The following is a 24985-nucleotide window of genomic DNA, read 5'->3' as shown; positions in this document are numbered from 1 at the left end:
AAATGATTCCGGACAAAACCAAAATCTTATCAACTGATTTTTGCCCGGTGAATGCAATACACTCGCGTCCATTTTTATTTGGAGTGAAGGACAAAGAAAAGTTTTTATTCAACCAGATAAACATGTTCACAAACTAGCAGAAAGAGAAGACGCACGGCGGCGGCGGACGCGAACGGCTCCGAGTTGTACAAACATGCTTTATTTACAATCATCAAGTTCAGATGGAGGAAAACGTTGCCTGATGACCGCAAGGGCGAGCGCACCTCCAGTTGAGCCCGTCCGCATTTCAAAGATATGGACATGCTTTTGTCTGCCCCGGTCGAGAGGGAAATTCCTGTAGCCGCCCATCCCTGCTCTGCCTCCACCTCAAGTCGGTCACTCAGCAATGTGTGTGTGTGTGTGTGGGGGGGGGGGGGGGTGGGGGGGGGGACAGGGCTTCACCTGGAGGATACCCCCCCTCACCCCCCGCACACATACAACCGGACGTGTACATGCAATGCACAGCACGCGCGCACGTACACAAGAAACAGACACGCGCACATAGTGCACACAGAACCCAAGACGCGCTCATGTGCACACACGCACGCGCGCGCGCACGTAAAATGTCAAGCAGATTCAGTATGCAAGGGGGCGGGCTCCATGTGCCGTCGTCCACCTGTAAGGACCCACACGTTGGAAACGCCCGCCTCAGGGGCCGCCGAATTTGGCCCTTCGCGTTTGACGGGCACCCCTAACTCACGAGGAGGAAAAGTTGAAAGGTGGTGAGATGCGGCAAAACCAGGAAAGAAGAGGCGAGCAAAAGAAGCAAAAAGAAAGAAAAGGTGTGTATGCGCCGCTGGCAGGGCACCTTCAAGTTCTGACCGGGTGTCATTCTGGACCGAGGCGCCCCTCGGCCGGCCGGGCTCACTGGCCCGAGGAGGCGGGGCGTCGCCGGGCCCTGCCGGCTCCGGAGCAAAGGAAGAAGCCGTCGGGCCTCACTTCTTCACGGCTTGCCTGTAGCTGTGCCTCTGGACGTCCTGCCGAGGTTTGCCGCCCGCTCGAGTCCCGCCGGCCTGGCCGCCGTCTGGCAGGCTGGGGCTGGAGCGCGCCCTCTGGAGGGCGCCCTCGTCCTCCGGCTCACCCCCCGGCCCGGCCTCCGTCTCGGCCCCCCGCAGCAGGGCCAGGTACGTCTCGTAGCGCGTTTTCTGCACCAGTCGGACAACGGCGGGCGCCGGTCAGCGACAAATGGAGCTTACCGCAAAATGCAATTTGTGAGTGGGTGGCTTGTGCGCACGGACGGACCTCAAAATGCAGATGCTGGTCCCGCTCCAGCTCTGTGGCTTTGAGTTTACCCTGGGGCGGGCAGGACCGCAGCTCGGCCAGCTCCGAAGACACGGCCCGCAGACGGGCCTCGTGGGATCGCAGCTGCTCCTCCTGCATGCAAGCAAGCAAGTGCAAGCAAGCAAGTGCGAGCCACACAGCACACGCAACTTTGTCGGCGGATCATTTCCATGACTCGGGCGCTTTTTGGTCACATGTTAGCGTGGGTGTTGCCGGCGGCCTACCTGGGAGAGCTTGGACACGTTGCCCGGCAAGGGCGGCCTGCTGAATTTCTTCTGGGAGCCCACGACGGGCGGGAGGGGCGGAGCCGAGAAGGTGGCCGCCACCGTGTTGATGCTGGTGATCCACGAGTGCATCTGCTCGGCGTTTCTGAGCGTGCCAAATAGTGAGTGAAAAATCGCCAGCTTTTCCCATTAAACCAACAAAGGCTTATTCCAAAGCCACAATCTAAAGTGTCACGTTGCGAGTGGCGTGAGCCGGGTGGGTGGGCGGGCGTGGGCCACCCCGCCCGCCCCACCCAGCCAGCCAGCCAGCCAGCCCCCTCGCTATACGGGAGGGATTCCCCGCACGGGCGACATCGGCAAGAAGAAAGGCGAGGCGGAGCGGTCGCCACGGAGACGCCCATCGGCAAACTCGCTGGAGACCGAGGAGGCGTGGCGAGGCGGGGCTTCGCTATCTGGGCCAAACGGCAGATGGAACTGGAGCAAGGCCTCAGCGTGTGCGCCTACGTCGATATCGTTGGCTCGTGCTGGGCTTGGACGTGACGCTCGCACACACTGCATGCACGCACGCACGCACGCACGCCAGCCAGCCAGCCAGCCTGCCAGCCAATCTGCCGGCCGGCCAGCCAGCCAGCCAGCCAGCCAACCAGCCGCAGCAGCAAGCAGCAAGCGCCACTTACGGCGCCTGGAATAAGAAGAGCCTCCAGTCGGCAGTGCGCAGGTAGAAGACGTTGGCGCGTTTGCTGTAGTCGGCCGCTTGGATGGCGAGCGAGTGATGGATGGACACGGCGTTCTTCAGGTCGTCGTCCGTCAGCGGCTTGTCTGCGCGGTACTCGCCCTGCGCGCGCCGCGCCGCCCGCAAGTTAGCGTGAGCGCACCAGGCGAGAAAAGGCGCCACTCACTTTCTGCAGGTAGAGGATAAGCCCCTTCAAGATGGCGTAGAAGGTCTTCCAGCCTCGCTTGCCTCTCGGTGCTGCAGGGCAACAAAAGGGAGGGAGGGCGTGTCGCTCAGCCATCATCCCAAATTGACACACTTTGCAAGCAAAAGCGCTGACCATACAATATCCTGCGCGCCTTCTCCTGTACGTACTTCTCTTCCCGTCCGAGTCGGCGTGTACTTTGCGGACCAGGAAGCCGTTCTTGTACAGCGGCGGCCCGCGGGACGCCACTTCGTCCGCCGTCGTCTCGTCGTCATCGTCGTCGTCGTCGTCGTCACCGCCGCCGCCGCCCTTGGCCGATCTGGACGAGTCGCACAGGCTGTCCCCGAGCTCCGAGAAGGACTTCCTCAGTTCCTCCTCGTCGCTACGGACGCAGCAAAGGCGGCAAAAGCGAGTCGGTCAGCGTGCGTTTGGCACGCTGGGCCGGGCCGGGCCGGGGCCACCGCACGGCAACTTGTACTTTGTTATTTGGAAGCGGGCGCGGCCGACGGTGCGACGCTTGTTGGCTCGGCAGATGGCGCCCACACCGAGGACAGACGAGAACGCCAGCCGCGCAGGCCGGCCAATCAGCACGCAGCCTGTTGCCTGGCAACTGCAACACTGCCCGAGCGACTTCTTACACCCGGGCTAATGCGTTTCCAGGATTACGCCTCGGCCGTGCCGTGCAATCTACGCTCACGCAGTGAGCACCGACACGCCCCCTCGGGTGGCCGCGCGACGTCATCAATCGGCGTCGTCATGGAGATGAAGTATTTTGCTCCCGCGGCTATTCCGGGAGAGGAAGTGGGAGGGTGCGCAATGTGAGAGAGCAGTGCGAGAGAGCGGTCGCCATGGTGGCGTCGCCACGGCAACAAAGCCCAGCCAGCCGCTGGCGTAGTTGGCATCCCCGCGCCGGCCGTCGTTCACGTGACCGAGTCAAAGAATTTAAGAGACTGAGAGGAGGCAGGGCCAGTCAGCTGTGTTCACGCCCACAACGGCGCACTTCCACCTCAATCAATAGCATGTGTGTGTGTGTGTGTGTGTTTGTGTGTGTGTGAGATCAGACTTACAGGGTCCACTGCAGCTTCTGAGTCTTGATGGAGTTGTAGAGCGCCTGCACAAACACAAACACGTTAGTCAGCATGGCAACGGCGGCGGCAGCGGTTTGGCGGTTGGCAGATCGATGGGTGACTCAAAGGGGATACGGACGCACGGCCGGAGGAGACCATCCATCCATCCGTCCCTCCCTCCCTCCCATCTCCGGGAGCTCCATCAAAACAATGGAGGGGGTGGGGGGGCGAGTGTTGCCTTGAGAGGAACTCAGCGGCGTAAACGCGTTTTCCAATGAATGAGCTCTTCTCTGCTGTTGAGATTGTGTTAGCGAGCAGCTGGCAATCTGTTAGCGCCCAATTAGCCAGCAGCCGGCCATGATGTCACCGGAGCAGGAACTCAATTGCATCAATCATGACCGGAGCTAGCGAGCCAGCCAGCCAGCCAGCCAGCCAGCCAGCCAGCCAGCCAGCCAGCCAGCCAGCCAGCCAGCCAGCCAGCCAGCCAGCCAGCCAGCCAGCCAGCCAGCCAGCCAGCCAGCCAGTCAGCCAGCGAGCAACCCGTCGGACACCGGCCCGAGCAAAGGGAACTTTGCCCATACGTTAAGGAGGCGACATGGGGTTCGCCATGGCGACCAGCTTTGGCGTACCTTCCTCCTCTTGCGAGCCTGAGGATGGTTCTGGCCGTCCTGAGCTTTTCCCAGCAAGTCAGGAAAGACGAGCGGCTTGAGGGATCGCGAGCGCGGCGTCCTGGGATAGCGGAAGGGGTCCATCATGCGGAAATCGCGGCCGTAGCGCACCGTGCACAGCGAGCGCGAGCGCAGACGTCCCGCCGAGTGCAGGCTGTTCACGCCGATCATGATCGGCCAACAAGTCGCTCGCTCCGGGCCGCCGCAAAACAGGAGGCAGAAGAGGGGGGCTGTCAGTCAGTGGTCGCATCCATGGCCGGCCGCCGCCGCCACCGCCGCCGCACAACTTCGGCGAGGGGGCGTGTGGCGATTCGGGCAAGAAAGGGGGGGGGGGCGTCTCAGAGCCGGGATTCCTAAGAGCGTCGCTTTCGTCACAAACCGACGTGGAAGAGAGCAAAAACAAAAAGAAGAGGCATGCCTTTCTCCGCTTTTCCTTTTTTCCCCCCCAGCAGGCAGTTTTTTTTTCCCTTTTGTGTTACCAAGGCGACCAGAAGGAGAGGAGCTGCCGAATGTCACCAGCTGAATGTCTTTCTCGCTCTCTCGTTTGTTCTCGCTCACTTCCTCGCTTTGCTCGTACCGCCCCCGTCGTACCCCCTCCCTCCCTCCCTCCCTCCCTCCTTGGAGCGTCCCCCCGCTCTCCTCCCTCCCTCCCTGCCTGCCTGCCGTTCCGTTTTGTCTTCGCACATCCAGGCGGTGACGAGCAGCTCGTGTGGGAGAAGAGGTGCAAATGTTGGCCATCAACTAGCCATCCACTTCCCTTTGGACTGTGCCTGCACGCTTGTTTGCAAGAGAAAAGCGTGCGTCAGAGTGTGTCGAAGACAAAGTGTGCAAGAAGGAGAACGTGCGTGTGTGTGAAAGGGCAAAGGTGAAGGTGAGAAGTGTGTGTGTGTGTGTGTGTGTGTGTGTGTGTGCGTGCGTAAGAAAGCGAAAGGCCAGCACCAAGGCCAAGTCGGCCGAGGTGCTTTTGGACAAAAGGCGAGATCCTGGCGCAGGTGCCCGCCTGCGTGGCTGCCTGCCTGCCTGCGTGGCTGCCTTCAACAGCAACCAGATCAAAAAACAAATTGAAAATCAAATGTCATCCAAGTCGGGACAGCTTTGCGTGTTTCTAATGCCCGAGCATTCATTTGCTCTGTTGGCTGGAGAAAAGCAGAGCGCCACAATTTGGATGGCCGACGGTCGAGGGCGGCTTTAGTCATACGTGCTGGCGTGGCGGCCAAATTCAAGGCAAAGACAAAAAAACCTCGGCCGAGGGGCGGGGACACGCACGCACGCACGCACGCACGCAAGCTGAGCGAGACGGCGCCCAGTGAAAATTCCTTCCGTTGCCGGCAAAGTTTGCAAAAAGGAAGACGACAGATGACGATGCCGGGCGGGGAGACGCTAACGCTAAGACTATGGAGACGCCAAGGCCAAGGAGGACGGCCTTCCGCATGGGCACCCAATGACAAACAAAGTGGCTGTAACGAGCTCATTAGCGAGAGGAAGCCATCGGGGTGCCGCCTGGTCTCCACGGCGACCGCTCGGGGGACACTAACAACCGGAAGGGAGCCTTTGCGACATTTGCCTTGACAAGGAGGGCGACAGTGGGCGCCGCTGCCACTGCCGCCGCAACAAAGAGGAAACAAGAAGGTTGAAAAAGACACAACAACAAAAGGAGGAAGAGGCAAACATGAAAAAGGAGCTCAAGCTTACCTTGAGCAGATGCTTGGGGAAGTGTCGTCCGTCATTGAGGCCGTCCAAGTTGCTGACAAACTGAGGACAGGACATCTTGTCGCCAACATTCTGCCAAAGCAAAGGACAGACACCTTTCTATCACCCGTCCGTCCGTCCGTCCGTCCTTCCTTCCTTCCTTCCTTCCTTCCTTCCTTCCTTCCTTCCTTCCTTCCTCCCAGCCTCCCTCCCTCGTTCCCATCCTTCCTTCCTTCCTTCCTTCCTTCCTTCCTTCCTTCCTTCCTTCCATCAGCGACTCCATTTTACAACAACGGGCTCCTACTTTTGACCTGGCCTTCAATTGATTGCAGTTGCAAACTCACCGGGCCGTGCAGATCCGCGTTCAGCGCCACCAGCGCCCGCGTCAGCACCAGCACGGCATCTAAAGAGGGACAAAAAAAACATTTCATGGTCAACTTGGTTCTCTCCAAGTTTGCATGAGCTTTGCGATGGGGTTCTGGAATCCGGAGCGATGGTTCTGACCCTCGGAGGGAAAATGGCTTTGGTTGCACAGCGAGTAACGGCGGGAAAAATGCCAGAGCAACCGCTCCCGCTCTGGACTGCCGCCCAACAGCGCCACCTGCTTCAGGAACGCCCTGCACACACAAGCGCAGCATTACCGCTGACCACCAGAGGGCACTGTGGAGCAACCTTGCGCGCACACACACTCGCGCACGCACGCACGCACGCACGCACTCACTCACTCACTCACTCACTCACTCACTCACTCACTCACTCACTCACTCACTCACTCACTCACTCACTCACACAGGCACTCACCTGAGCGCTCCGTCCAGAGGGAGACCCGAGAAGTCAGAGAGGCGTAGGTATTGGTCAGCCGGCAGGCGGCCAAACCCGTGGCTGCGGCGCAACAAGACCACCGCGGTCAGACAGAAGCGGCCCGCGTTGCCGACCGGACGGGAGTCGGTGAGCGTTTTATGCCGGCTTTCAAAGCTGACCTGGGAGACGGCGGGCGGGAGTAGCCCCGCCTCCCGGGAGGCGTGTCCTCCGAGCCGCCGCTCAGTCGCTCGCTGGACGGAGGCCGCGTGGCGTCTGAGTCGGGGGCTGGGTCGTCCAGGCTGTGGTAGGACGTCCCCTTGGCGCGCGCCGACTCCACGATGCTCTCAAAATGGCGGCTGAAGGCGTCCTCGGCGGTGCGGCCGGGGCCCCGTAGCCGGACCGGCGACTTGAGCGCCGCCTGGCGCCGGTCCGAGAAACACTCGGACGCTCTACGGACAAAAAGGTATTCCCTTTTTATGCATTCATCTCCAAGTGAAATGAAGACAAAGAGGGCTGTGTGTCGTTGGATGACCGAGGTGTGGCCGTGCGCCGCCGCCGCCGCCGCCGCCGCGTACCTTTTCATGCGTGGGAAGCCTCGCTCCTGTTCCCGCGCCGCGTCCCGCCGCTTCCTCTCGTCTCCTCGCATTCTCACGCTGGCCCAGCTCACCACCTCTTCCTCTTCCTCTTCCCACTGGTCCTGGTCCCGCTCTCTTTCTCCGCTCCCAGCTTCCTCGACTTTTCCCTTGCGAGGCCTTGGGCCCGAGCCCCCGGAACTCCCCCCACGGAGGCTTCTGTCGCTCCCGAAGGCCGAGTCGCGGTCGTCCCGCCCGCCCGTCAGCAGCTCGTCGATGTCCGTCTCTCGGTAGCAGCGCAGCGGGACGGCGTCCAGGTCCGTCTCCGAGTACTTGAGGCTGCGGCGGATAACGCCCGTTTCGGGGGACGGGGTCACCAACTCCACCTCCACGTGTCGAACGTGATGGCTGGCGGCGAGCGTCGGCAGGGAGGAGGGCGGCGTGGGGGTGGGCGACTCGCTGGAGTTTCCGCTTGGGGGTGCTGTGGAGGCGTCCACAAAGTCTCCATGAAGAAGAAGAAGAAAAAGAAAAAGAAGAAGAAGGAGAAGAACTTGACATGATGTTTACATGTTGGAGTCAACTTGATGTTACATCACCAAAAGACACCACAGAGAGGAATCAAACAAGTTAGCGTGCGCTACAGCGCAGACTATTTCTCAAAGAATAGTACTATATCCACGCAGCGGTCGACGGCTGGTCGGGTGGGCCACCGAGCGAGCGAGCGAGCGGGCATGGACAGAACCATTCCAAACACATCCATGGTTTGCACGGAGACAACAAATCAACGGGCCGTTACTTGCGGGCCCGCTCCCGGCGCCTTCTTCGGGTCCAAAGAGAAACTCCCACTTGGCCCGAGCCATCTTCTGACAGTGTAGCGAAAGGACGGGCGTCGCGCTGTCCGTCTGAAAAAGTCCAAAGGAGAAAAGATCTCAGAGCAGGCAGCTTAAGGCCTTTTTGGCGTCCAGGTCCCACCTGTATGCCAGAGGTGGAGGCTCTGGTCTCGCCGGACGGAAGGGACTCGGGTGACAAGCACTCCCGCTCTCCCAAGCTGCCCGTCACCCCGCTGGAGCTGGGCCAGGATCCCGCCAAAGGGTGCTCACGCTCCTCATCCGGAGAGTCCGGGACCACGGGACCCAGCAGGAGGCGCTCTCTCCTCCTCCGCTCAGCTCGCTTCTGTGGCGTGGTCGGGCTGGCCCGTGCGGGCAGGCCGCCGCCAGTCTGCTCGCCGTCCGGGACCGGGTTAGGAGCGCCGCTCGGCTCCTTATCCGCCGGCGTCCCCTCCGTCCTCGCGAAGGCTTTGCGAGTCAACTCCGAGCGATCTCCCCGTTCTTGGCACCCCGAGGCTCTCCGCTCAGCGCCGGTGTACTGGGGCGTCCGGCGCCGATGCAGGGTGGGGCTGTCGGGCGGTCGGAGCTCGGCCAGGGACACCCCGGGGTCCCTGAGGGGAGAGCCCAGCTCGGTAGGAGGATGAGAGGGGCGATGGAGGCGGGGGGGAAGGGGGAGCCGGCCCGCCTGGCGGAAGGGTCGTCCTGCGTCCGTGGCCGCCGCGTGGACCGGGATATTCATCTTGAGGCTTTGCTGTGGACAAGCGGCACCGCATTCTTTGGGATGAATCCAGCGAGGGGCGGATCGTTTTGGGACGTCGCTCAACTGGTTTAAGCCTTCCGCGATGTCAGCCGGTCCCAAGGAGCTGCTCGGAGACGGCAGGGAGCGCCAGTCTGGCCCTGGACTCTGGGGCCGCCCCCCCCACCTCTCCTGGTGTATCAGCGCGGGAGAGCCGGACAGGGACCGACAACGGCCCGAACGGCAGGTCCGAGACCACGTGGTGCGCCCCGGCGCGTGAGCCACTTTGAGCTTCAACAACGGCGATCCAAAGTCCTCCAAAGTCTTGCCGATTGTGTCCACGGCGTGTCGGGAACCTGAAGGTGGGAACGCTAATTTGGGACTGCCGAACCAAAAAGGCTCGCAAAGTCTTTTGTGAACCTGGTGGGCTCTTTCCTGACCGTTGCCCGGGCCGCTTATGGTCTTCACGTTGGACTTCTGTACGTAACTGAAGGAGACCACAGAGCGCTTCCCGTCTCTCCCCTCTTTGCTGTTGGAGCAGGACATGGTGGAGGTCTTCGTGTCACATGGTAGACTCCAGCGCTCGGATGCCCGGGAAGATGGAGTGAGTGGAGATCCTCCAGAGTGTGAAGAAGGACACCGGTGGAGCGCTTTAGGAGCAAGGGTCTGACGCGCGGTGGGGCTCCGGCTGGCAAGCTGGGACAGGAGGTCCTGAGCGTTGTCCTTGAGTTTCAAGTGGTCCAGAGGAGGGCCTTCTCCAAAGGTCTTTCCGCCTGCACTGGGATCGGAGGTCGACCTGACTTCGACATAGACGTGGAGGACTTTCCCGGGTTGAGACATGGCCTCAAGTCCTCCAGCCGCCCTTTGTCCTTGAGATGGTTCGTGGGCGGGAGTGGGGGTCCGTTCAGCTAGGCCCCCAAGTCGCCACCTGGGAAAGAGGCGAAGCTAGTTCAGCTAGATTTTTCTTTTTTTTCAAGACATGCTAGGTTTTTGGGAAAGCCAAACCAATGGCTGTCTTTTAAGGAGCCACTCAGACTGATGAGTCATGCTGGCTAACACTCACACACGCAAAGGTTCTTGTGAATGGATGAGTGAGTGAGTGAGTGAGTGAGTGAGTGAGTGAACGTGTTAGTGCACTTCATTTGTTCACGAGTACAGTAAGTGCGTGTTAAATCTGTGTGTGTGTTTTGTCTGCAGGGGGTATGCACTGTATATGCTCCTGTGTGTGTGTGTCCTCTGTGTGTATTGTACGCTAAGTGTACTATGTACTGCATGTGTGAATTATGTTTGGTATTGTGTGGCCCATATGCACGCGTGTGTGTGTGTGTGAGTGTGTGTGTGTTGGATGCGATGGCTTGGCACTGTTTATACTTTGCGTTTTGCTAGAAGTTGTGATGTTGATATTGTGTTCGGCTGTCATTGTGTGACTCAATGAATGAAACGATTGCCGAGTGTGTGCGTGTGTTCGTGTCTGTGTGGCGTCACAAGTCGTGAGCGTGTAGAGGTCATGCAAAGAGTTGAAGATGAGGCCATGCGGAAGACGATGATGAATGAAGACGTCCGTCGGTCGGTCGGTCGGTCGGTCGGTCGGCCAACTAAAGAGTTGACTTTCGTGGTGCAGGCGCAAAGTTGTGTGAATGTCACACAGGAAGCTGCTGGCTGCGTCAATCACATGTTTGGGGGGGGCGCCTGTCAGGAGCAGCCGCCGCATGCTGGCGCGCGCACGCGCGCCGTGCACGAGGACGAACGAAGACGAGCAAGAGGAGAAGGAGGTGCAAGAGCTACTTACCGGACGACTGCTCTCGCACGCACGCAGCCATGTTGACGACCATCAGCCGACGCTGCATCGCGCGCGCGCACGGCAACGGGACCGCCGCAGTTGGTTCGTCCTCCACGCAGAGCGTGCACTTGACGTCAGGTGGGAGAAAGGAGCGCACCGCCCGCCCGCAGCCCCGCCCTCCCCCGTGCCGGCCAGCCAGCCAGCCCACCCTGTCATTGAGCATGCGCGGTGCCTTCACCGCGCCATCACCTGCGTACGCGTGCCCGGTCCACCGTGATACGTGCGCGCGATTCACGAGCACGTTTCGCGTGCGTGTTGAGAATCACGTGACGCGCTGCTGCAGTGCACGTGACGCTCGGATGGCGACGACGTGCGACTGCTTCGTTTAGCCGGCAGGTGGCAGCACACCCGCGCGCGCACAACTGTTGGTCCTCCTTGAAAATGTGCAATTATAAGGACAAATGAATCAAATGGTATTGAAGAAGCGTTTCAAGCCAGGGCTAAGCACTTGGCTTCTAAACGGGTCTTACGGACGCCTTATGGCTTTTAAAATAGCGTTCGGCTGACGCTTGCCTGTCTGCCTGCCTGCCTGCCTGCTCAATGGATTCCATTCGCTTCAACTAAAGAAAACACAAGAGTCAACACAGAGCTGGTCAAGAAAGCGACGCCTCTTTCGGAATCATAATGAAGAGTTGACAGCCACAAACATGCAGTAGCAAAGGAAATCATATCACCAGCCATATCCAATTCATCATCTCAGAGTGAAATTAGGCGACAGTTCCAAAATTCTTTTTTCCCCCCGCAACACTTTTGTTCTTACATTGACGTTGATACGCTTCATTCATATATTACAATGATGATGACGACGATGATGACACGTTTGACTCGCTGAAGCTGAGCACGCGGTTGCTACGGCGGTTGACACGGCAACGTGGCGGCTACGCATCATTCCAACGCGTCGAGTCCGACGCGAAGCCGAGGTCAGCCGGACTTAGCGGATGGCAGCGCCTCCTGAACTCCTGACCTCGCTCGTGCAGCCACGTGTTGGCCACTGACGAAACACACAACGGGACCATTTTTAGGACAGTGACGGAATAAGTTTCCCTGCTAATCAGAGAAGCAAATGAATTCTTCCGGTTGACCAAGTGCGGCAGCAATACACTTCAGTGAATCGCTTAACATTCTGACGAGGAGGAGGAGGAGGAGGAGCGTGTGCCAACTGACCCCACTTGCTTCCCACCAGGACGGGACAGGCCGCGTGCTGGGTGTAATGGTCTCCCTCTCCGTTGGGGTGAAGATTGTACCAGAACACGGCCGAGCCCTGCGCGCAAACCACAACAAAAAAGACATTTCAGCAGACCAGACCTGGACACCAGCGGCCACTTGGTTAGGTACACCTGCGACTGTGGAATATTTTGCCCACGGAGCGGTCCAAATATGTGGTCCAGTTTTGAGAAAAAAGCGCAAACCTTGATTGGCCAGGCGACGGCGCCCACTCTGGTGAAGACGGTGGCGCCCCCTGCCTGCACGTTGCTTAACTGCAAGCACAAAGGCGACGTCGTACGTCAATCAAAAGCAAGCTCAGCTTTTCTCTCCACAACGAGCAAGGGGCAGACACTTGACTGACATAAAGCATCCAGGTGGCGATTCGGTTTCCTGTTCCCAAATCTGGGTAGGGGTTGGCCACTTCTTTCTATGGAAACACCACAGCACATTTGGATGCAGAAGCTTGCTGTTGCGGTGCGTGCCGCAGCTTGCGCTTACCCCTTGAAAGTCAATATGGGGTTCGTAGAGTCCGCCCACGCCGTAGTTGGCCACCTGCACAAACAAACACACGTTGCCCGATTTTGCTTTTCTACAAGGGCTGGGGGGAGCCAGCCGCACCTGCATGGACTCTGCGGTGGTCATGTCCAGGCCGGTGATGTAACCCGCTCTGTTGATCAGCTTGGTCACCACTGGGGACTGGTAGTTGCCCAGCCAGGAGCTGAGGAGGAAGAGGAACAAAGTTGCGCTGCCAATCTGCTCGGCGCATCGGCGGCGGCGGCAGCAGCACCGCCGCCCGCTGGCTGGCTGGCTGGCTGGCTGGCTGGCTGGCAGGCTGGCTCGTTCGTTCTTACTTCTGCGAGATTCTCACTCGCGATGCTTGGTTGGAGTTGTTGGCGTTGTTCCTCACTCGGGAGCGCGAGAGCTGGCAGACAGAGGAACATTGACAAAAAGCCAAGAGTCCTCCCGAGAAGGTGACACGTCGACAAAGACGCGCGAGAGGGACTGACCGTGGGCCTGGCCATCTCTTTGATTCGCTCCATGTCGTCGTCCGACGCTACGTCGTAATAGCGGACCACGCGGGGGAAGTCCCACAGATCCTCCTCTTTGGCGGGAGCCAGCACCAGGTTGGGATGGCGCTGGTTGTCATAGTAACGGCAAAAGAGGCGGCTCTGTTTGAGCGCCGTCTGCGGAAAGACCAGCCCAGAGTGTACAGGGTGCCGGCCAGGCGGGCCCTTGGCCGGCCAGGCGGGCCCTTGGCCGGCGTCTTCTCACCAACTCCACATTGTCGCCGCGACACAGCCGCTTGTACGTGCTGGCGTTGTAGGAAGTGGGGCGCACCCGCTGGGTCACCGGCACGGCCTTGTCGCTCTTGGGATTGGCCAGTTCGTGCTCATAGTACTTGAGACCGTCTTTGGCTCGTTGGTTTTGCGGATCTGAAGAAGAAAACAATACGCGGCCACCATTTCCGGTCTGGCCCAGAACATCAGGGCGTCCATATTTGAAGCTCACGGACTGGCAAACGGCAAATTGCCAGCGTTAGGGGGACTTTGAGCGAGCGGACGTTCCTGGCTGGCGCCGGACTCACCGAGCTCCAGGATCTTCTTGGTGGACTCCAAGGCGCGCTCCAGGTCTCCCAGCTTGTAGAGGGAGTAGCTGTGGTAGTCCAGGACGGTGACGGGGCTGATGCCGAGGGGCTGCCCGGCAGCCCGCTCCATCTGCCTGATAGCCTGAGACATCCACATCTCGGTGAGGTAGAAGTCGTCATCCTTGTACGCCGCCAAGCCCAGGTCGAAGCAGTCGTCCGCCGTCAGGGCGCTGGGGAGCGCCGAGGTTCCTGGCGGGACGAGAGAGGAGGGGCGCTTACTCGCAAAGACTCCCCGTAGCAAAGGCGCTCGCTCCGTGGCGCTCCGGACCCGGCAGCTGGCCTTTGGCCAGGGTGTCGGTGTCCAGCTGGTACGTGTCCTGCAGCCTCAGGAGGGCTTCGGCCGCGCCCGTCTGGTCGTCCTGGCTGGGAAGGTGCTCCCGTTTGGCGCTCAGGCGCGACACGAAAGCTGAGGCGGCAGAGATGAATCAAGTTCTATCATCATCATCATCATCATCCGGCGTCCAAATAAAGTCAAAGTCAATTCCTTCACGTGCCAAGACACACAAAGAAATCGAAATGACCTTCCCACTATCCCACGGTGACAAGTACACAATATACATACATACATACATACAAGTCAACTACACCAAAAAATAAAAACAAGAAGCCACAAACAATGAATAAATAAGAGTGATGAATAAATAAGAAATAAAAAATAAAACAATAAATCAATAATAATAAATAAAGTCACCCTCGCTAAGATTTGCCGACGCTTGCGTCTTTTCACCCACCTTCGGACACGTCGCTGCGCACCAGGCTCTCCAGGTCGCGCCACTCCCGGTTCATCCGCTTGAGAAGTTGGAAGGCGTTGACGGGGTGGCCGAGGAAGACTTCAGGGTCCCGGACGGACAACGCCGACAGGTTGGACAGCCTCCGGGCCCACCTGCGGATGCCGTGGTCAGTATTGTCCCTCCGCTCAGCTCAGCTCAGCTCAGCTCAGCTCAGCTCAGCTCAGCTCAGCTCAGCTCAGCTCAGCTCAGCTCAGCGCCAAACGTAACCGTCTCCGACCTTTTGACCACCTCCAGTTTGTGCTCCTCGGCACGGACGTAGTCCTCCAGCGAAGCCAACAGGTCCTGCTCCGTGTGCAGCAGCTCCGTCATATGACCTGGTGGTTTGGTCCAAAACACCTTGACTTCACACTCACTCCCGCTTGTGATGATGACGACAACCTAATAGCAGCACGAGACTCACCTACGGAAGAGTAGAACTCAGCGGCCGAGGAGAAGCCCAGGAGGAGCAGCAAGAAGCAAAGGGGTGCCATGTCTAAATGCAACACAGTGGATTGATTCCATTTTCATTAGGAATGACGGACGCTCTCTCGCTCTTTTCAATTCAAATGGAGCCTAAACCTTTGACTGGAATGCACTTGAAATGTTGACGAGCGTTTCAAAGTGAGCCGTTTCAGGCCGGAGAAGAGGGTGTGTGCACTTTGGTTTAGAAAGGACAGCTCCCCGCCCGTGCCCAACGTCGAGAGGAACTGCACGCACGCACGCACGCACGCACGCACGCACGCACGCACGCACGCACGCACGCACGCACGCACGCACGCACGCACGCACGCACGCACGCACGCACGCGGTTGTGGTCGAGAACATCACGTATGCAATCTTTTGGCCCATCCGTACGCTTTGTCGGCGATCCAAGAATCTCGCGATCCAAGAGTGGCCGCCGCCGCCGCCATTACGCTTAAGTTTAGCTTTGCCCATGACAAGGCAAAGACACAATGCCAAGCCGAGCCAAACAGCCTGGCTTCAAAATAGGACCAAATGAGTGAAAAGTGACAAAATCAAAGCTAATTGGTGAGCAAATCATGAGCAAAGTTGTTTCACCTACGGCTTGTAGGGAAACAAGGTTGAAATGCCCTGTCAGGCCAGTGGAAGGGCGCAAACGCCCAAAGTTTGCCAGGTGAGACACTGGACGAGTCCAAATCCACCACCCACCAGCTTGATTTCCACTGGACTCAAGCGCTCCCTCCAGCCACCAGGGCTTACAAACTCCCCGTGTGTGTGTGTGTGCGCGTGTGCGTGTGGGTGTTTGTGCGTTTACCTTGTCAAGCAGCGATGACTTGAAGTGGCTGTGGTACCCGGTCTCTGGCTTTTTGTTTCAACGTTCATTTTCTTGCCGCCTCCAACGCTCACAAACAAGTTTGTCCGGAGCGACCCGTTTGCCAATGACACCCATCACCAAATTGTTTCGTTGCTGTCGGCGGAATCAAAGCTCAAGCTTGCGAGCTGACATTTGGACTTTCGCACCTCTTCAACAAAATATACGTACACGGCGCTTTTCAAAAGGCTTTCTCGGTCCCCTTTGCTCTCAACCCGGCAACCTAAAACTGCAATTTGAGGAGAAAACTCAGCAGCTCCAATCGCTCATCATTTATTGATGGGGGGGTGGGGGTCTTCACAAAAGACACGCGACAAGTCCAACGGTCGACGAGTTCCTCTTCTCGCGACGGCAAATTGGTTTCCGACATCCGCTTTGAGTCCAAAGTCCGGCCGGCGGCGCTCAGCTGTAGCCGTAGCCCGGCAGCGGCGGACGCTGTCCCTCCTTGGCCTCGAAGAAGGTGTAGGACAGCGTGATGGTGTCCACGCGGGCCATCCTGGGGTCGGCGTCAAACTCGGGGTCGATGTAGAAGAAGACGGGCATGTCCACCTCCTCGTGAGGGTTCAGACGCTGCTCCTCGAAGCAGAAGCACTGAGCACACAACACACGAGCAGGACCTTCTCAGGACCCGTCGGCGACCCGGGCAACTTGCCGAGAGGCGGCAAAGAGTTCTACCTGGATCTTGTTGAAGTACTGGCCGGCGTCGAAGGGCACCACGTTGTAGGTGGAGATGCCGATGATGGGCTTGTCAGTGGGGTTCTTGGCCCTGTAGAAGGCCAGCGCCGTCTCCCCCGGGACCACCTGCGCCACCAGCCGTCACCGTTTGGCAAAAGCGTGTATGCGGGCGGGCGGGCGGCCATCTTACAAAGATCTCCGTCTGCTGAGGTCTGAAGTTCCACCGCATGCTGGCATGCGTGTCGGCGTTGAAGGTGACTTTGATGACGCGCTCCTTCACCGGCTCCATGGTGGCCACCAGGTCCGAGTCGTGACCGGCCACCGCCGAGCCGCCGAGCCCCGTCGCCTGGCGGGGAAACAAAGCCTGCGTCACAAACGGCCAGCCTTCCTTCCACCCTTCCTTCCTTCACCTCCGCTTTGAAATGTGCTCCAGTGGTCGCTTTGAACGTATTTTGAACGGGCATATGCCAAGGAGCATGTTTTTGACAAATTGGCCCTCAATGCTGCTGTGTTCGTCATTGCAAACGGTTCCAGAGCAGGGCGAGGCAAGAAAGGAGTGCAAACACTGTGTGTCAGTAAAGTTCCAGGACAGGCGTGGCGTGGCGTGGCGTGGCGTGGCGGCATGCACCACCGGTCTCCGTACTTCCCGAACACACCTCTCACCTGGCAGTAGAGCCTGTAGAGTGGCACGGCGGCGTAGGACAGGCCGACCATGGCCACGCCTGCGGCCGCCACGTACGTCAGCACCGTCTTGTTGCGAGTCTTGCGCTGCTCCTCGAAACTCGGACGCTTTCTGCTCTTGACGCCGCCGCGGCTCTGGACGTAGGGGCGCGCAGCTGGGATTTGGGGCCACAGCAAGCGCAGCGGCCTCCCGCCGTCGCAGCCGAGACCCCTCGGTGGGGGCGAGGGCCCGAGGCGGCGCGGCGCCTGGCGCGGCGCCTGGCGCAGGAGCGCCGACAGCAGCATGGCAGGACCGGATCACCTGCATGGTGGACAGCCAGCACTGAGGATGATTCCATTCTTAGCCATTTCCTATGTCCTCATTCGGGTGGGCGAGGGCCAGCCAGGGTACACCTTGGAATGCCAACCATGGACTGACTGCTCGCTGGCTAATGTCAAGACTCACAGCGAACCACTAAACAACGCTTACACCTGACAATAAGCACGGCATCAAAATCTAGTTTGCGGTCGCACAGATGTCTTGGAAATACGTTGAATAAAATGATAACTGGTCGGTTCAAAAAGAGCAAGCGAACGAACGAACGAACGTGTTTGCCAACGAGGATGTCTGACCTGCAAGTAAGTGTCCGCAGTCCAGCTCGCCCGATTGCTCTGCAGGAAAAAACAAACAAACAAACAAACCAAACGGAATTCACGGTGTCAAGACGCTTAACTCACGTAACAAACGCATGACTTGATCATTCACATCAAGGTTAGTGTCATTCGCGAGGAAAGGAGGACAAGGTAGCTGCCATGTTTGACGGCGACACCTTACACAAGGAAGCGGTGTGTTACACTTAAAAGCTTCCGTCCGCTCTTGCCATCACATAACAAACGATCCGCTTTGAAAAAGCGAGGCCAAGTTGACGCACACAAACAAACCATCTCCCGAATCCCCCCTATTTGGATTTGATTTCAATCATTTATTCCAAGCCACAATACGGCTCTTCCAATTCTTTTTCACTTGTTCCTTATCGTTATTTGTGAACATTTCTGCCATCGAATATTCTCTTCCCTTGTGTGTGCTAATATAGGAGTTATTATCATCATCATCATCATCCTAAGACAAGATAATAGTAACGAATGGCACGCACAATGCATGGGCTTGTACTAAAATGACACATTTATAAATGCTAACTTGAGTCTTACGCTGTACAAAACGCTGGTGAAGCGCTGACGTGAAGCAGTACCAAGCGCCTACGGGGGCCGTGCGTGCCCAAGAAAGCGTCTGCTTCCCGGCCGTCCTGCTGGTGCGAGCAATGGAGGGGGTCACAGTGGGCCAGGTATTTGATGCCGAATGCATCCTAAGCAAGCGGCCAAGAAAGGTGAGCGAGATCCCGAGGGACTCGGGAGGGCATCGGTGTCTCTCCTGGACTTTCGTTTAAGATCGCCTGTGTGCTCTTTTCCAGGGCAAGTTCGAGTATCTTGTCAAGTGGAGAGGGTGGTCGTCCAAGTAAGTCGCTAGCCTGTCTCAGCTAGCCGCAGAGGCTAATCGAGCACGCACGCACGCACGCAGGCAGGCAGGCAAAAAGACCAGCAGACAATGTGGCCCAAAAAAAAAAAAAAAAAAAAAGATCAAGGTTTGGCATTCTTGCCGCTTTTCTCGCCTCTGTTGCGAAGGCTTCATTTGAGCGAGGTGCAGCCTTCTTTTTGTCTCGCTGAGCTCAGCAGACAAAAAAAAAAAAAAAAAAAAAGCGGCCGCCGTTTGTGCTCGTTCGTCTCCTTTTTGTTACTTGTTTTGATAACAGCTCGAAAGCTTACAAAGAAGAAGCATTCTGTTTTCGTGCAAACAGAAAGCGCTATTTTTTGCATGACTTTACGCTTCATATTGTTCCTCTTTTGCTACGGTCAAACGACAAAAAGCAAGAAGAGCGACTTTACAAAACTAAAAATGATGACGTTTTTCTGTATGCTCTGTCTTATTCGTTCGCTTTTGTTGTGTTGTTGCCGTTTCCTGTGCATTGTGTTGTTCTGTTACGTCTGGCTTATTACGTACTGGAGCGTCTTTCAATATCATTCAACTTTATCAACACCGCTCACAAGAACAAGGCAACAAAATGCAGATCGACTCGAAGCAACCGCAAGTGCATGAGCACCAATTCAACGGCAAATAGTGAAAGAGCCCAACGTGGGCCCAAATGTCAACCCGAGACCCATCCCGAGTCGCAAATCCAGCCGTGTCGAACGTGAGGATGGCGACCCCAAGTGGACAAAAATTAGACCCGCAACTTGCATGCATGCATATCTATATTCTCTATTGGCGTCTTCCTTTCGACAAAACCAACGATCCGTTTTGATATGTTGCGCTGGCTCTTGTGGTTTTAGGCACAACAGTTGGGAGCCAGAGGAGAATATTTTGGACCCGAGGTTACTGGCAGCTTTTCACAAAAGGTTCCATCCGTCGTTCTCGGAAACGAATGCGGTGACGTCGTCGTACGCGAGACATTGATTCAATGGTGTCTGTCCTCTTAGGGAACAAGAGCGAGACCTTTTGTTCCAGAAGAAAGGAAAGAGGCCAAGAGGACGACCACGCAAGTTTCCGGTAATTGCTCTTCACTTGCACCTTCAAGCGGAACAAAAGAGAAACATATTCTTTTAGTGGCATGTGTCATGGCGATGGATGGCTGTAGGTTTTGAGTGATTTTGTGGCCCGCACCTTCAGCTTCCCGTTCCTCCCGCCGCCAAAGACAACCGCTCGTCCTCATCGTCCTTCTCCGGCGCGTCTTCGTCGGCGGCGGCGTCGTCGTCGTCCGAGGAAGATGAGGAAGCCGAGCGCCAGAAGGCCAAGGGGGCGGCGATGCCGGCCAGCCCCCGGCCGCACCCCGCCCCCCAGAAGAGGCCTCCCGTCCTGGCCGCCAAAGCCGAGCCCCATCGCAGCAAGCGCGGGCGGAAGGCGCTTCGCGCCGACCTGGGCGCTTTGAGGCGCGCCCAAAGCAGGACGCCGCCCTTGCCCTTGTCCCCGAGCCGCCACCAGCTGCTGCCGGGCTTCCTGCGCAAGTACGGAAAGTACGGAACGGCATTTGCAAACGCAGCGCAAACGCAACGCGGCTCTCGACATACCTTTCCAAAGCCCGCCTCGTGCTTTCCCAGGGCGGAGCCCCGGCCGGGGATAAAGAAGCCGCTGCAGCCGGCCAGCTTCACCTACACCGGACTCGGCCGGAGCGCCAGAGACCACCACACGGCTGCCCAGAGCTCGCTTTTCTCCCAGGTGTCGGCGGCATCCAAAGGGGGCTGCGTTTGGAGCCGACCCGCGCCCGCCTCCTCGCCGCCGCATAGGAAGACGTCGCACGGCGAGCTCAAATGCGGCGCGTCGGGCCGGGGCTACGCGCCCAAAGGGACGCCGCCCTCTCCGAGAGCCGTCGTCTTCGGGGGCGGCGGCCAGGAGGCCGCGCAGCGCCTCGCGCCGCCTCCGAGGAGACTGGACGGCCACCAACACAAGCGAGCGCTCCTCAAGGCGCTGCCCTCGCAGCGGCTCGGCCTGCGGGCGCCCGACCCGCAGAGTGTCGCCAGGATGCCGCTCGCCGGCCATCAGGGCAACAGCGGCGCGGCGGTGCGCACCAGCTCGCGGAGCGGCAGCCTGGTGGTCATCAGAGACGCTTGCGTGAGTCCCAAGGGGCGACATCCGGGCTCGCCCGCAGGGGGCGCCGCTGAGAAGGACGGTGGCGGGCGACGGCGGGACCAGCGCGCGTCCGCCGGCCGCAACCTCGACGAACTCAGCGCCGGCGGCTCGGACGACAGCAGCGGCGGCGAGTGGGAGCGGGACGGCGCCTCGTCGTATCCCGACGACGGGCGGCCCAGCCTGGGCGACGCCGCCACCGAGTCGGACGCCGAGACGGACTGGCGGCCGGCGCGGGACCTTCTGGAACACGTGTTTGTCACCGACGTCACTGCCAATTTTATCACCGTCACCGTCAAGGAGTCGCCCACCAGCGTGGGCTTCTTCAACCCGCGCAACCACTAGCCGCCGCTTTGGCTCCAACGCTGGAGACTTTGGAAGATTAAGATGCCAAATCTTCCAGCGCCGGCCGACACTTTGAAAGTGGCCAGTGCCTCAGGTTCCCGTTCGCGACGTTACAAAAAGCAAACTTGTGTTCTGGACACTTTGTGTGTGTGTGTGTGTGTGTGGACCAAAGGTGCTCTGAATGTTATTTAATTGTGTCCTGACCTGAGCAGTGTTCCTCACGTCTTTGATTGCTCCTCTAATTTGACATACAAATGATCCATCCGTTTTCTATACCACTTCTTACTTCCCACTTTTCATCATTCATTTGGAAACGTGCTCAAATATGGCGCTGCTGGGAAACAACCACAGACACGTAAAGAATGATCAAATCGTAGTCCTTCACTTTCAAAATGAATTCTGTTGGACATGAGCACAATGAGAAAAAAATCAGGAAAGGCCAAAAAAAGAAAAGACAAGAAAAAAATCATCCGAGACATTGCATACAGAATAGGTGTCAAACTCAAGGCCGGCCCGCTCGAGCCACATCATTTTGTGTGACCCGCCAAGACAAATTTTGTATCAACTTTGTGTCATTACTAAAATTACAAATTGTCTTCACTCTTATTACCATTCATCTTTTGAAACGATTTGAAGAGTCTTTACTAGTCTCTGATTTCCAAACTAGTTATTTATAGCCGATACTCCCAATCAGCTTTCTTGACCAAGTCGAGGGAATTGGACTCCGGTTGATCGACATTTCAGTGACTGACAACATTCAGGCATCTAGCAACATTAGCACACCAACCTTCATTCGTGTAGGAACATCGAGCGAGCACCGAAGCCCACGTTTCGGCGGCGGATCTGCCAACGTCCGGCCGGGTGCCTTGGACTGAGAAGCAGCACTTTGTTGGCCAGATGAATTGATGGTAGGTAGGGGAGCACGGACGCCTCTCTGTTTCACCTTCACCACGGCTCCGGCGCGCTTGCCACGCTGCCGCTCCGGCTAAACTCTCCGTCCAACTGCCTGGGTCGGTCGGTCGGTGAAAGTGCCAGGAGAAGACTGACTGTCCGATGTTTAACACTTCTTCTCTGCTAAAAGTGATCCGGGATGGGCAGCAAAACATATAACAAAATAACGCAAAGCAGCAGACAGAGAGAGAGCGAGTCACCGAGGCAGCCATCCGCGGCGCCATGTTTGATGAAGAAATAGTTTAGTTAAAACAAAAAAAAAAAAAAAAAAAAAAAATTGACCAAGGCGAGGCAAAACTATATTCAACTCGAAAAAACTTTCAAACAAGTTTTTTTTAATTTTACTTTGAATGCATTGTTTTATTTGTCAACTTTTAAGCTCAGCACGTTTATTTTCATATTCAAGTATTTTTTTTCTTCCAAGTACGAGCTTTGTTTTTTTCCCAAGATCAAGACTTTTGACCCCAATCTACCCCACAACACAAGTGTGAAGCTCTTGAACACTTGACTCACTTCTTTTCCGCGAGCTTCAACGGCCTTCGGTCTCGCCCTCGTCCTCGCCCTCGTGTCGTCCTACTGAGTTCTCGTTCCAAACGGGAAGAGAAGCGGAAATACACTCGCCAACATGTCGTTACCAAAATGGCCAATAAATGTCGCTAACGCACCGCAAACGGCTCAAGGGAAAACGGAAACGAACGAATACAACAAACACTCATCATCAGACAATCATTTCCCCATATTTGGAATACAATTCATTCCACTTACCTTAGTTGCCCTCCACTTGCTGTATTCATACAAGAAGTGAGTTCAAAATGCACAACAAAACGGCACTGTTGTGTTAAAATAGGTTGCAGGAATACAACTTTAAATAAGTGTTTATTTTGAAAAATAAATAAATACATCGCATAGAATAAGGTTGATGAGGTGAAACATGAAACAATGTGCTTTTTGTTATCATTTTCAGCATCACACAAGTAAAAGACAACTTGGTACCACCACGCCCTCCCTTTTTAAAAAAAAACAGTGTCCAAACAATCTTAAAATTGGAGCTGTCGTATGAATTGGGGGGGGAAAAAAACACGTGACAAAAGTTTTTCCTTAAAACATGTTACACCCTTGCAACAGTTTGACAGAATCGGAAATGGATTAAACTAATCCATTTGCAACTTTCTAACAATCAACCACTATGTGTGTGTGCTTAAAAATCCAGGCTGTGCGTGATGTGTGTGCGTGTGCGTGTGCGTGTGTATGTATGTAAGTATAAGAAACCAAGAAAGCTAAAAATAACCGAGAGTGAAAGACAAGACAAAGCATTCATAACCCGAGCCCAAGGGGAAAAGCCCCCAAACAAAACCAACGCAACAACACCCTGTACAAACACTATGGCCTAATAAGTTAAGAAAATAGTGCCTCTAAAACGTTCATATTGCTTTGTACCTCCAATGAGTGGTCAAAGTCGACCCTGTGAAACACCAAAAAGTTGCTCATTTGATGACGTCGCCGCTCCCGAACTTACTACGTACGTGGTGTCGTCGAGGAGCGCGAGTCCCGTTTCTTCTTTGCTCTCCCGCCTCGGAGTGTTGGCAGTAAAAAATACAAAGACAAAGGCCGTTACACTACTACAGCACTGCTCCTGAAAAGGAACAAAAGATGTTTCACTCTTTTTTTTTTTCCTTCTTTCTTTTTTGATGATGATGATGATGATGATTATTACTCTCTACAGCATTATTACTAGCTCTATCACCAGCAGAGCAAGTGCATCTGCAGTGTCTGCGTCTCATGTCGGGATCAGTGCTCGGAGGAGAAACCCGGAAGGGTCAGTAGCTTGGGGTTAGAAGAGTCACCGTCCTGGCCTGAACCCTCTCCGACACCAAGGTCAAAGGAGTCCTTGGAGTCACTCGAGGGCACTCTCCTCCTCAGGCAGGTGTCCCGGTTGGGCAGGGGAGGGGGCAAGCCTAAGCCACCCAGAGAGAGGCCGGACTGGGGTTCCGATCCATCGGGGGGGTCCACCGAGATGCAAGGGGGACTCATCTTCTTCTTACGTCGGGGTGAGGGCAGTGAAGTCTGAGTAGAGGTCCGGCTGTGGATTTGCAGACTGTCGGCCCGCGACACCAAACCGGAGGAGGAGGAGGCCGACGGCGAGCCGTACCGGGGGCCGGACGGCACGGCCGAGCAAACCTCCACCGAGGGGCGACGTGGCTCGTCCGACCAGGAGTAGGGTCGAGGACGGGGCGGGAGAACGCTGCAGCGGCGGCGGCCTTGTGCGTCCACGCTGTGAAACCTCTTCAACGGCGGCCTCAAACAAGCACCCTCGCTTTCTCGGCAGTCGGTATTGTTCCCGCAACCCTCTTTGGCACCGGTGCTGCTCGCACTGCCGAGTTTGTCGTCGTGCGTCACCGTGTCGTGGCTTCCCGTCAACGCTCCGGCAGTAATAAGAGATACTTCCTGATCCACAGAGGCCCGCTTTTCTTGCCGCCGCCACGAGTCCAGGCAGCGCTGGGTGGGCTCGCCGCTTGCTTTCGGGGAGGCGCCGGGCGTGGCGGGGAGCAGATAGAGCGCAGGCTGCTGGGAGAAGGTTAAAGGTGAGGACGAGGAGGAGGAGGAGGAGGAAGACGAGGATGGAGGGAGGCCGAGGGAAGCCACATTGGAATGTCCTTCACTGCTTTCCCCTCCATCTGAACACAAGGCCTCCTGAGACTCAGTAGACACCGCCACCTGGAAGACGGGGAACGAGGGAGAAAGGGGGAGGGGGGGGATGAAATATTGCCGTGGGGGTGGGTATAAATGTGTCATGAGACTTTGCCACGATACGTACTGTATGGGATTAGAGATGAGTAAAGTATGCAATGTAATTGCTGCAGCAAAAGTGCCAGCGACAACAGTGTCGTGACGCTCTAATCCTCCATGGAGCACCGAGTAGTTTGAGAACAGGTTCATCATGTTTCATTTAGCTGCGGTGTCAGTTCAAATTGTCTGTTGAGATGACGAGGCAGGACTCGAAAGAGCTGTTCCCTCCCTGCAAGAGGATCTTGACTGTCTGACTACAGTGACCGCTTGTGGCCA

At 56.9% G+C, this 24985-nt stretch overlaps 5 protein-coding genes across 12 annotated transcripts in view; 1 reads left to right on the top strand and 4 right to left on the bottom strand.

Annotated features, from left to right (window-relative positions):
- Window positions 1-52: 52 nt before the first annotated feature.
- Window positions 53-11115, bottom strand: LOC148383048 (PH and SEC7 domain-containing protein 1). 2 transcript variants are annotated; one of them, XM_088359969.1, is made up of 16 exons: window positions 10611-11115; window positions 8231-9749; window positions 8055-8160; window positions 7262-7760; window positions 6866-7135; window positions 6687-6767; window positions 6390-6502; window positions 6230-6288; window positions 5889-5978; window positions 3529-3572; window positions 2632-2843; window positions 2444-2514; window positions 2222-2379; window positions 1545-1689; window positions 1282-1413; window positions 53-1184 (listed from the first exon to the last, which is right to left on the bottom strand). In XM_088359969.1, the coding sequence occupies exons 2-16, from the start codon at window positions 9659-9661 to the stop codon at window positions 975-977; spliced, it is 3621 nt and encodes a 1206-aa protein (XP_088216095.1). In that variant the 5' UTR covers window positions 9662-9749; window positions 10611-11115; the 3' UTR covers window positions 53-974. The 2 variants fall into 2 exon arrangements, with proteins under 2 accessions (XP_088216095.1, XP_088216096.1); XM_088359970.1 differs by lacking the exons at window positions 2222-2379; window positions 2444-2514; window positions 2632-2843.
- A 136-nt stretch (window positions 11116-11251) lies between these two features.
- LOC148383047 (prolyl 4-hydroxylase subunit alpha-1-like) lies at window positions 11252-15923 on the bottom strand. The gene is made up of 16 exons (XM_088360004.1): window positions 15787-15923; window positions 15559-15711; window positions 14704-14775; window positions 14521-14617; window positions 14244-14395; window positions 13781-13918; window positions 13453-13701; window positions 13140-13300; window positions 12875-13051; window positions 12719-12789; window positions 12486-12585; window positions 12366-12419; window positions 12229-12294; window positions 12071-12139; window positions 11826-11922; window positions 11252-11652 (listed from the first exon to the last, which is right to left on the bottom strand). Exons 3-16 carry the CDS (start codon window positions 14771-14773, stop codon window positions 11540-11542), a joined length of 1614 nt encoding a protein of 537 aa, XP_088216130.1. The 5' UTR covers window positions 14774-14775; window positions 15559-15711; window positions 15787-15923; the 3' UTR covers window positions 11252-11539.
- cox11 (cytochrome c oxidase assembly homolog 11 (yeast)) lies at window positions 15873-18590 on the bottom strand. The gene is made up of 6 exons (XM_088360047.1): window positions 18160-18590; window positions 17584-17622; window positions 16954-17272; window positions 16481-16636; window positions 16291-16416; window positions 15873-16206 (listed from the first exon to the last, which is right to left on the bottom strand). The coding sequence occupies exons 3-6, from the start codon at window positions 17254-17256 to the stop codon at window positions 16018-16020; spliced, it is 774 nt and encodes a 257-aa protein (XP_088216173.1). The 5' UTR covers window positions 17257-17272; window positions 17584-17622; window positions 18160-18590; the 3' UTR covers window positions 15873-16017.
- Window positions 18051-21571, top strand: LOC148383045 (chromobox protein homolog 2-like). Of its 3 annotated transcripts, none has more exons than XM_088360008.1 (6): window positions 18055-18335; window positions 18420-18463; window positions 19336-19401; window positions 19483-19552; window positions 19673-20007; window positions 20101-21571. In XM_088360008.1, exons 1-6 carry the CDS (start codon window positions 18270-18272, stop codon window positions 20969-20971), a joined length of 1452 nt encoding a protein of 483 aa, XP_088216134.1. In that variant the 5' UTR covers window positions 18055-18269; the 3' UTR covers window positions 20972-21571. The 3 variants fall into 3 exon arrangements, with proteins under 3 accessions (XP_088216131.1, XP_088216134.1, XP_088216133.1); XM_088360007.1 differs by having other exon boundaries at window positions 18063-18335; window positions 19673-20016; XM_088360005.1 differs by having other exon boundaries at window positions 18051-18335; window positions 19673-21571.
- A 1208-nt stretch (window positions 21572-22779) lies between these two features.
- The window catches only part of cacna1g (calcium voltage-gated channel subunit alpha1 G), a 76930-nt gene continuing 74724 nt past the window's right edge, over window positions 22780-24985 (bottom strand). For all 5 annotated transcript variants that reach the window (XM_088359964.1, XM_088359966.1, XM_088359967.1 and 2 more), the window contains one exon: window positions 22780-24637. In XM_088359964.1, the coding sequence (XP_088216090.1) occupies window positions 23711-24637 (927 nt within the window). In that variant the 3' untranslated portion in view covers window positions 22780-23710. The remainder of the gene's footprint in view (window positions 24638-24985) is intronic.

Source organism: Syngnathus floridae, chromosome 18 (assembly GCF_059516105.1).
Source record: "Syngnathus floridae isolate MCC-2025c chromosome 18, RoL_Sflo_1.0, whole genome shotgun sequence".
NCBI lineage: Eukaryota > Metazoa > Chordata > Actinopteri > Syngnathiformes > Syngnathidae > Syngnathus > Syngnathus floridae.
This window is presented reverse-complemented; position numbering and strand designations above follow the sequence as displayed.